The sequence below is a fragment of the Vanessa atalanta genome, chromosome 7, assembly GCF_905147765.1.
Source record: "Vanessa atalanta chromosome 7, ilVanAtal1.2, whole genome shotgun sequence".
Classification (NCBI taxonomy): Eukaryota; Metazoa; Arthropoda; class Insecta; order Lepidoptera; family Nymphalidae; genus Vanessa; species Vanessa atalanta.
In genome coordinates, this window is record NC_061877.1 from 12,984,051 (window position 1) to 12,994,953 (window position 10,903).

Genomic DNA, 10,903 nt, shown 5'->3' on the forward strand with positions numbered 1-10,903 from the left:
TATTATTTGATAGATTTTTTGACTGTACGATGTAGGTAAATATAGAGAGCTGTTATTATGTTTAGAAACTAGATTTATTGTTTGAAAATAAGGAAAAATTGGTAGATTATAAGGCCGAGTCACGTCATATCATGGGCAGGATTATTTTGGTACTGACCCTAAACCAGAGAACCAGAAAAGTGCATCTCTAACTTTTATTAAACTAGTATAACTGTAATAGCGCCCTAAGCACGTAATTTTACACAGGAATATAATAGTATTATTTTAATGACCGCATAATTATTTCACGAAAAACGAATGAAAAATTGACTCACGAAATACCATTATGTATTGAATTATTAATGAACTAAAGCTTTGTCATAATAATGAAATGTTAGATTTGATAAAATCAGTAAAATACGTAACATCACAAACGTACTTTTTGTTATTTAAATATAATCTTAACACCATTGTAATAATTACACTATTTGCTTGCACACGTATGGCCGTTGTGTATTTTATTCGGTTTACATTAATTGAAGTAGGATTTGTTACGTTTGTAATAGTTATAGGATAATAGTGTGACGCCACGATAGGTTGTAATTGTTTGCATCATTTTAGTTGTTGAGTTGATTTGTCGAAGAACACCTGATCAAAAGCGTGTTTTTAATCAAATAATTCCTTAGATAATTAGTAATTATTTAGTACAATATTATCATTTAATAGATAATTATTAAGGAGCTTTATATAAATAATACAACAAATCGTTATGTTCCCGAGCCGTCCATATCAAGCTCAATTAATTGAAAATGAGATTATACGTAAAAGGAAATTTAAAGTTGAACCGAAAAAGAAGAAATCCTCTCATGGAATCAAAGAGAAGGTTAAGAAATATTTGGTGATATTTCTAGAATCTTCTTCTATACATGGCTTAAACCATCTTGTCGTAACCGATCGTCATCCGTGTGAAGTGTAAGTAGAACAATTTATTTTATATTAGCTGAATCTGCGACTTTACCCATCCGAAACTTATATAATTATATCTATAGCACACATACCATAAGCCTGCCTTAGCCTACATTCTACTCCGAGATTCAAACTATATCCATAGTAAATTTAATTTGAATTGGTTCAGCGGTTCAAACATGAAGAGGTAACAGCTACTTTTACATTCACTTAGTGATAAGTCTTGGCGCAAGCTTATCTGAGTAGGTGCCACCCACTCATGATTTTTTGTTAATACTAAGTATAATTAATACTGAGGTGGCCGATGTGCCATTATTCCTATAAATAAAATAAAATAAAAATAATAAGAATGAAGAGAAATTCAAATAAAACCAATATATAAAATACAGTTTTTTGTTTTTTTTTTAAGAGTGCATAACTGTCGTATAAAATATTAATAAAACTTTAAAAATCTTAAAATAATCAGATATATTAGCTTAATCAGACTTTCGCAAGTAATGTGTCAAAATCAACAACCAGTTTATTTCTCGATATTAAAAACTGATCTATTAGTAAAAATGAAGATATAAATTCAAATAGGTAAAATAAATAGGTATTCAATACTATATAAAAAAAATACTGAAAATAAATTATTTACTTTTTCTTAAGCTTCGATGGTTCAAGCCACTTTAAAAGGTACTGTTCTTAGTGTTTAATTTGACAATCAATACGTAAGTGTAATTCTATATTGAATCGGTAAAGGAATTTGATTTGGTTTAATTCAACGATATTTTTTTAGTTTCATTTGGCTAACAATAGTGATCCTATCCGTATTTGGGACGGTTTATCTCTCTGGCACCACTTGGATACGTTACCAGTCTTCTCCGACTGTGGTCTCTATGGACCGGGATATGTTTGCGTGGAATACGACCTTCCCCAGTGTCACTATTTGTCCGGATAATAATAAGATCGATCCCGAGAAGATAAGCAAGTATGTACAGTAAGTTTCTAATGCAGTAGTCATTGGATTATTACGGTGTTTCTCTATATAAATACGTTTCATTTCACTTGTAATCATTTTAAAGATACTACTCAGACAAGCTTTATACGTGCTGGTAAGATCAGGAAGAGTTAATACTAAATTTACTGTCGGTTTTTCTCAGTAAAATCTACATTCCGAACCAATATTAGCCTTAAATGAAATGTTGAATTGGTAACTATTAATTAGTTAGCTAATTTATTCTATTAATTTTAAGTTAGTTATCAGTTTTAACAAATTATTATGTTACTTTAATAATATCCAATATTGCTATAAAAATTAAATTTTATTGAATAAAAATATATTTGCTTTCTGTTAAAGGGCGAAAGGCAAAATTTATTATACTATTATATATTATAACATCAGTAAAAATAAAGTAAATTTCACGCAAATAAATGATTTTTATTATAATTAATAATAAAATCTTGTAAAATGGTTGAAAAGTGCTTTTAAGAAATATTCCTTTTTTAATTATCAAATTCATTAAATTCCGTCTAACATAAAATTTTAGTATTTTTATTGTTCATAGTTTCAGTATTAAGATTTTCCTTTATCAACACAGGAATTCAAACGAAGACAAGGAGAAACTGGAAATATTTATCAAGGCGCTGGCAAATGCTACTTTTGAAAACTTCGACACTATTCCGAAATACGATGGCATTGTGCCCGAGAAATATCTAGAAGTGCTAGTGAATTTGTCTTCTGATTTTCATCCCACTCTGAGTATAGGTGCCTCAGGAGTTCATCTTCATATTGTACCAACTATAATGGAGATGGGATTATGTTACGCTATCAATTCGAAGGTTGCAGTTTATAATTCACCTGAGTGAGTTCTATTAAAACTAAATGAAAGTTATTCTGTAATTTTGTACAAATCTCGAAACCTTATTTTTGCATTAGCATTGTTACATTTGCATTAGCAGCCTGTAAAATTCCCACTGCTGGGCTAAAGGCCTCCTCTCCCTTGAGGAGAAGGTTTGGAGCATATTCCACCACGCTGCTCCAATACGGGTTGGTGGAATACACATGTGGCAGAATTTCGTTGAAATTAGACACATGCAGGTTTCCTCACGATGTTTTCCTTCACCGCCGAGCACGAGATGAACTATAAACACAAATTAAGCACATGAAAATTCAGTGGTGCCTGCCTGGGTTTGAACCCGAAATCATCGGTTAAGATGAACGCGTTCTAACCACTGGGCCATCTCGGCTTAAAACCTTCTTTTAACAAAATTAAATTGTTGTAGTTAATATGCTCATTACCTGTAATTTGTCCATAAAACTTTTTAGGACTCTTTCTTTTACTCTGTTGTTGGAAAAGTATGTCTATCTATTAAGTCCTTTATGTATTTAGAGTCGATGATAGATAATTATTATACTTTTTATTTATAAACGTAATAATATTCAAAGATATAGAGCGAAAAACAGATGGGACCTCGTTGGATTGAATAGTTCTACGTTTTTCGTTCATCCATTGGACGGCGAAGTTTTTGCCCAAGTTATGAATATATCCACGTCATACAAGGTAAGTTATACGATCAAGTTTTATATTTTACTTTTAAATATCATTAATTATATGAACATTTATTCAATTATTATCGATATTTTGTTAATTTTCTAGGCTTATATTCACGGACCATTAGAAGTTCCAGATATTTCAACGAAACACCAGCACTCTGCTCCGAATTTCTATATGAAACTTTATGTAACCGCACTGACAGTTTACACGGCACCAGAAGCGGCTAAGTAAGTATTATTTTAAAACGTAATAAGGGAGAGGATATTTCGACGTAAAACCTAGAACTTACAGAACACATTAGCTAAGTATATAACCAGGATTTAGAGAGCAGTCTTTCCTTAAGCAAAGTACTTGATTAGAGATAGTGCGTTAATTACCTAATTTAGATGCTCGTTGAGTCACGTGGCGATATAATTTATTTGAAATTCTTTTACATTGATTGTTACAATTTTTTTATTTAATTTGACTTGAAAAATAATCTTACTTAACATTTAAAAAACCATCGTATCGATCAAGTTGAAGCTACGTGTGTTTGTGTGCAAACTCTGGTAAAATGGTTTTATCTTATCAATAAAATAGATTCCTATTATAACTACCTAGCTTAACAGTTGACTGTTATGATTGAAGTTGTGTTTTCAATACATACTTTATGTCGATTATATTATAGCTGATATTTTTAGGTATATAGTAAAATTTTAAATGTTTTTTTTCGTTAAGAAATGTTTATCAAATATATTAAGGACAAATTCACATTGTTTTGTACAATATCAAATTAATTTGCACTAATAAAGAAAGGTGATGCTTTATTTAGTCTGGCCTAGATTTTATCAACAATTTTTTTCCCATCACGAGCTCGATTTATTTTTAATTTACCTTATTATCCAGACTAAGCGTAGCTCAACGTCGCTGTCGGTTCCTTCACGAGAATATCCTGAAACACAATTCTGTGTATTCATACACAATGTGCCGTATGGAGTGCAGATTACTCCTGTGTCTTAGGTATTGTGGGTGTATACCGTACTTTTACAGGAAAATTGGTTAGTGGTATCTATATAATCTATAATTTTATATAAGTTATGAGATTAAAATTTTATTAAGTTGAGTTTATCGATGTTCTCGAAGTAACAATGTTGAATTACATTTTTTTATTTATAATATACAATAGAGACGGTAAAATAAATAGAAACGTTAAAGGGTTAAGTTATAGAAACGTAATTTGATTTTTAATTTAGCAAAAAAATCAATAAATATTATATTGAGCAATTTTTTTAAAGCCTCGTCGAGTAATTTTGCTATTTTTACTTTTCAGGCGATGAAAAAATATGTGACGTCAATGGTATGCATTGTCTGGCCAAATACAAAGGTAACCGCAATTATTATAAAAACAAAAGATAAGCACACATATACAAATGTGTTGTATGTTTGTCAGTACGCACAACTTACGTAACCATAAAATAATGTAAGCATGATGTCTATGCGACCGTTTTACTGACTAGTTTTTTTTCTAAGTTTACCCTATATAAATAGCAAGGACAGAATATAAATTCAAGAAAGTTATTTAAAAAACATATATTATGTATTATCATGTCGTTGCAATAATTTCACATATATTAATTTATGTTAATCTACATTTATAGATCAGCTCTACAAACTAAGGGAGAAAAATGGCAAGAAAATTAAATGTGAATGTTTTCCAATATGCGACGATGTGAATTACATAATTCAATCACATGTAAGAAAATTATATATTTAAAAATGCACTAAAAGGGAATTGAGAGAGATTTGTGATAATAACACATTGATCACGGTCTACTAGACCAAAGAATATAACAATTTCCGGAAAAAAAATACTGTATAAATCTAAGAAAAGTATAGGTGTTCGAATGGGTGCGTTTATTTATTATTTTTCAATATATCAAGTCTTCTTCAATAGTACCCACCTCCTGCGGAAGGCAAAATCGGGTGATGTGGTATTCTTACCTACTCAAACACTGCGATAGCTGTCTTGTGGCTCTCTCTACCTTCTAAGCCCCAGGCGTGTTTTGAGGGGCCGGTATTTCTCCAAATAGCTTTATTTTGTCGCCTCCTTTATTTCTATGCTTTTATTCGTAGCTAGTCCAGAGTAGAGAAAACCTCTCCTAGTCTCAGCGATGGTTACGTCGGAGGGAGAAGGTGCTCATAGCATCGATTATAAAAACCTATCTACTTCGATACATACAAGAATGTAAAATAATCAATTAGCATTATACTAAATAAACAATGTATTGAATATTTTCAGGATTTACAAGCATGGTTCATGGGCACTTATTTTCAATGGGGGATTGTCACTTATCCCAGAATGAGATATCGTAGGGATATCATCTTCGGATTCACTGATGTATTAGGTAAATATTTTGTGATAAATACTCAGTTTCAGCATAGACTCGTTTGCCAACAGAATCAAATCGGTAATTAAATGCCAACTACTTTTACCACGTCAATTTTATAATGACGGAGTCCGTAAGTAACTCGTGGTTATAATCGAAATGGTCGAGATTTATCTGCAACCAGTAATTTGTATATTTACTATCATATATTCTGCGCCTTTGGATTATCTCTCGTAACAAAGTCTTACTACGCGATGAACGAAATCAGATTGAATGACATTTATTTGTATAATTTTCGAGAAATAAATATAAATTAATCAAGTTACCAATAACTTATACAAATAAGAAGCAGAAAGTAATAATGGAGGCAAGAACAAATAAAACCAGAATTTTATTATTATATATATTCAATTAATTACAAAATCAAAAACCAATTAATACGAATGATTAACCAATAACTTGACATTATATATTTTTTATAAAACATAGGCATAATATGTAAGCGAACCTCTTCAAATAAAGATTCGAACACTTCCATTTAGTTCCTTTAGATATTTGTTTTTCCTTTTGCAGTGGCTGTCGGTGGAATGGCTGGTCTCTTTCTCGGTTGCAGTGTCCTTAGTTTCATGGAGATTGTCTACTTTCTAACTTTGCGTCTGTTTTGCTATACACGAACTACCCGGAATCGCTAAAATACTAACACATTTAATTGAATTTCTATATTTAAGCACAATTCTGACATGTTCCATTTGTAAATAAGTGATCACTAAGGCTGAAATCTAGATTGCGTTGACACATATACACATATACACATATACACATATACGTCACTCATGGCGATGCAGAATACCATCGCGAAGTTATACTCGTAAAACGTAGTATCTGCCACATGCTTATCTAACAGCCTGGTGAAACACGCTCTTCTTTTGAATAAGGACATAAACTAATTATTTTTCATTCATTGTGATGTTCGATAATAAAATTTCCATATTAAAAAAAATTCAATTATTTGTTAGTTAACAATTTCCCGTCCACAGGGCAGACACAATAGTGAAACGATAACCTTGAGTCATATGACACTTAAACATAAAAATCTGTGTCGTCAATTTGGAAAAAGTTAACAAATGAAAATATCTTTAATAAAAATAATATTTAAACAATGATAACCCTCAATTAGCAAGATATAATTAGAAATACGTTTCTCCCAATTGAAACTCGGGTGCCCTGCCTTCAGGTAAATTTAATTTAGGACTAGCTTAATTACCACCGTATCGGGCCGTATTAACACATCGTAAATTTAACCCTTAAGCACCTTACTAATAATTAAGATCTTGAGACCAATTTGGATTGTTTGGCCAATTTTGCATTCCATTGCGGACGGGTTATAACGGGTTGGGTCTTTGTCAAGCGCTTTTGTAAATTACGGGTCAATTGGTTTGGGTAAACACGTTTGGGGATTTATCACATAATCACCATTATAGTGATTTTAAGAAGATACCAAAATAAACTAAATATTTATCGTTTAATTAGTTGAGCCGAAATGACGTAGAACACTAGTATTATCTGGTAGTAGTATCTCGACTAAATATTTTTGGGCACAAATCAAGTGTTCATGCGTTTGATTTGTTTCGTGATCGCGATGATTGAAAATATCGCGAAGTCTGCATGTTTGGAAAAATATTTCGAGTTGAATGACGCTTTAAAGAAATGTAGCGAAACCAGCTTAAAAACCCCAAAAACATAAAATTAATTACTTTTTTACAGTTATAAAGCAATAAAAAAGAAAATTAAATACATATATAGGTACAGTTATACTAATATTAAAATGAAACAAAAATATATAATATGATAACACTCTAAACAAGTTAATAAAACTAGGATATTGAGAAATCTACAGGAAATAATGTGGCATTTTTATTTTTATTATTTTATTTCTTACAGCTAAATTATAATTAATTTCAATAAATATATTATTTAAAGCAACTATTTCATGAGTCAGTTCATTTAAACTACTATAATACGGTCACATGCAAATATCATTTAAAACTAAAGGCGCTATTTGAAGCTTAGTTAATTTTAATAGCAATTAGTTCAAGATTTGCAAATTATAATATGTACAGCTATATGGACCCTTCTTATCGTACTGCAACAAATACCTTTGCTATGAAACACTCGTTCCAACTTATCTGTAGTCGCCAAGACGTCATATATAACGCCATAAACGTCTTAAAGATTGGTCGGAGTTGCAGCGATTATATAAGCATAGCGTTTTTATGTTATTTTAAATTTCGAATTTAAATAATATAATAGATATTTATTATATTTTGACTAACACACGGGTAACATAAGAATTATGTACTGTTTAAAATACATATATCCTGGAACTCGTGCTGGGTCCAATCTAGGCCAAGTACATAAAAAAGTCAACAAAATCAATCCAGCCATGTAAGACTTATATATACATTTTTGGTTTTCATTATTATAAAAAGTATTTATAATAATGAAAACAATTCCATGTTGAAAATATACGTACTAATATCAGCTTAAGCCCTTTTGGGTTTGTTGTATAGATAATGGAGTCGTCGTAACTATTCAAGTCAAGACAAGAACGTCAATTAAATATTATTCTTAAAAATACTGCAACTCGAAAATTCGAACATCAGACTATTTAAGAAAGTAAAGGTAAATAAAATAACTAATTACAGTTTATATCTCGAGTTTATTTAGTGTTTTTTACAAAGGTATTTTTGCCTTACGTTAAACGTTCTCCATATGCGATAGACATAAGCAGCGTAAGAAATATTAATAATTCCCAGTATCGCCAATGCGCAATCAACGTAATTATACTAATACACTCATACTTCTAATTGAAACAGCATTATAGATTAATTTAAAAACGACATAACAACATATTTTTTACATAATATTGTTAAATATAAATTAATTATATTCTTGCATGTGTCACTTACGGCACACCAAGATTCAACTAAGATTCGACAGTACGCGGACGGGGTGAGGCAATGAACCAAATGCTAAAGATTATTGTTTGGAGTTAGCGAGGTGTAATTTAATTCAAAGACGTCCTACCTCTCTCTTAACGATACTTGACTTAGTGACGCGCATCATTAAGAATATATAATATCGATAAAAAATAATGAGACGTTTACTCGGAAATATTATTATTTCGTTTTAATTTTAGGTAAGAGCTATTTAATAACAATAGTAATATATGTAATCAGTGATATTTTTTATGTTGTTAAAGTTTCCTTCTAATGTATACATTTTAAATATGCAGAACTTACAAACACTTTTTCACATATTTGCGTGAAATAAAACCATTCTATTTTATCAGTAGTTTTTTTTCTTTCATATTATTATAATTTATTTAATTTTAAATTCCCAAAAATGTAGATAAGTCTAGAATACAATGGAAACCAAATCTATTTTAAAATTAGAGTCAATGATTGTAACCTTTTTTCGTTTCTTTTATAAATAAATAAACGATGAAGATTCTTATGGTAAGTCGTCACCACCGTGGCCCGTAGACAATTAAATTCAATACGTTAACTTTGGGAACTATGATGTTATATCCCTTGTACATGTATTTAATTAGACTGGCTCACTCATACTTCAAACCAGTACACAAGTACTAAGTACTGCTGTTTGGCAGTAAAATATACCGTGATTTGTACACATATGGATAGCATACGGATATCGATAACGTGTCTCATCACTACAGAGGTGGTGTTTATTAACTGTATATGTTAAGATTTTAATTGCGGGCATCAAGTGGCTTTTGTGAATTGTGTATGAGCTAGGGGTCTTTGTTTTATCTCGCGCCTCGAGGTAATGAGGTGAGGGTGTACCGGAATATACGAGTAGGGACGTTGATGTGTTTCCTATGAGAATTAGACTTCTAGAATTGTGACTTCAAAAATAATATTAGGGCTTCGTATAATTGATGAAAAATAAATTCTTATACGATCTCTTTTGTGTACGTACGTCATGTTTTCTTTATGAACGTCTGTTGCAACTAGTGTACTGGCTGGTACTTACCGAAATAGTAAGACCTTCCTAAGTGCGAGTCTTTTCTGATTCGGTGGTAGTTTTTAATTTGACAATTAAATAGTTATAATTGTTATATTGAATAAAAAAATGATTTGATAATAATATAAAAAATATCTAACAACTTTATAATATGAAATAGACGTTATCTTTAATTTATTGTGCACAACTAAAAATGGAAGCAAAAATCAGGATAAAAAAATGTTATAAAACGCGGACTTTATTTGCTTTTAGTAAATTTTTTGCAGACAACCTTTGAGAACATAACTTAGAGTGATGTAATTTATTCGAAATAATATACAAAATGAAATTTTAAATATTTTGTTACTTTTATATTAATATTAAAATTTTACCAATAAATAAACTAAGAAAAAAAAATGTCTAAATAAGTATAAATAAATATACAACACATATAATAATAATAAATAAATATACAAGTCACATTGTACTGTATAAGATTATTTTTATTATATGTAGATAAGCTTGGATTTAGTATTCGCTGATTTACAGACATTTCATAAAATTAATTGAAGATGTTTTATCAACAATCACTGTGTTTTTTAAATCACAACATTCTTTTCTAACCTCGAAAAAACAAGTATGGAGAAAAAATTGTAGTTTATATTACATTTAAAAGGTTTCATAACATTTTTGGCCCTTAAGAAGACAACTATGATAAAAAACTCAAAGAATATCTATCAAAACCAACACCCTATATCCCATCACCACCCCATACCATTAATAATAGCGAAGCGCCATAAAGCCGTCACTTGTAATACACCTTGGTTATATACCTTTAAGATTGCCAGATAAAAAAATAAGATGATTTATGTCAAGTTTTTCGATAAATAGTTGTCTTAGAGGTCGAAGGGCGGGTAACACTCATATTTCGAAGGTACGGTTTTGCTGATAAAGGAATGACGAATGAACCTCCCTTATTTTATGATCATGTAAATAGTTTATTATTTGGAGTATTTTCCGTGATGTATT

General features: G+C 30.4%; 1 protein-coding gene across 1 annotated transcript; it reads left to right on the top strand.

Moving 5' to 3' along the window:
* The first annotated feature begins 748 nt into the window (after positions 1-748).
* Positions 749-6,540, top strand: LOC125065456 (pickpocket protein 28-like). Its single transcript, XM_047673037.1, has 10 exons — positions 749-951; positions 1,724-1,924; positions 2,526-2,789; positions 3,374-3,488; positions 3,585-3,709; positions 4,368-4,519; positions 4,792-4,845; positions 5,120-5,214; positions 5,761-5,866; positions 6,422-6,540. Exons 1-10 carry the CDS (start codon positions 749-751, stop codon positions 6,538-6,540), a joined length of 1,434 nt encoding a protein of 477 aa, XP_047528993.1.
* The last annotated feature ends 4,363 nt before the right edge of the window (positions 6,541-10,903 follow it).

Excerpts from the sequence above, each read along its gene's own strand:
- LOC125065456 (XM_047673037.1), top strand. The coding sequence starts at position 749 with ATGTTCCCGAGCCGTCCATATCAAGCTCAATTAATTGAAAATGAGATT. Across the intron at positions 952-1,723 it reads GATCGTCATCCGTGTGAAGT|TTTCATTTGGCTAACAATAG; the intron begins GTAAGTAGAACA and ends ATATTTTTTTAG. Across the intron at positions 1,925-2,525 it reads AAGATAAGCAAGTATGTACA|GAATTCAAACGAAGACAAGG; the intron begins GTAAGTTTCTAA and ends TTATCAACACAG.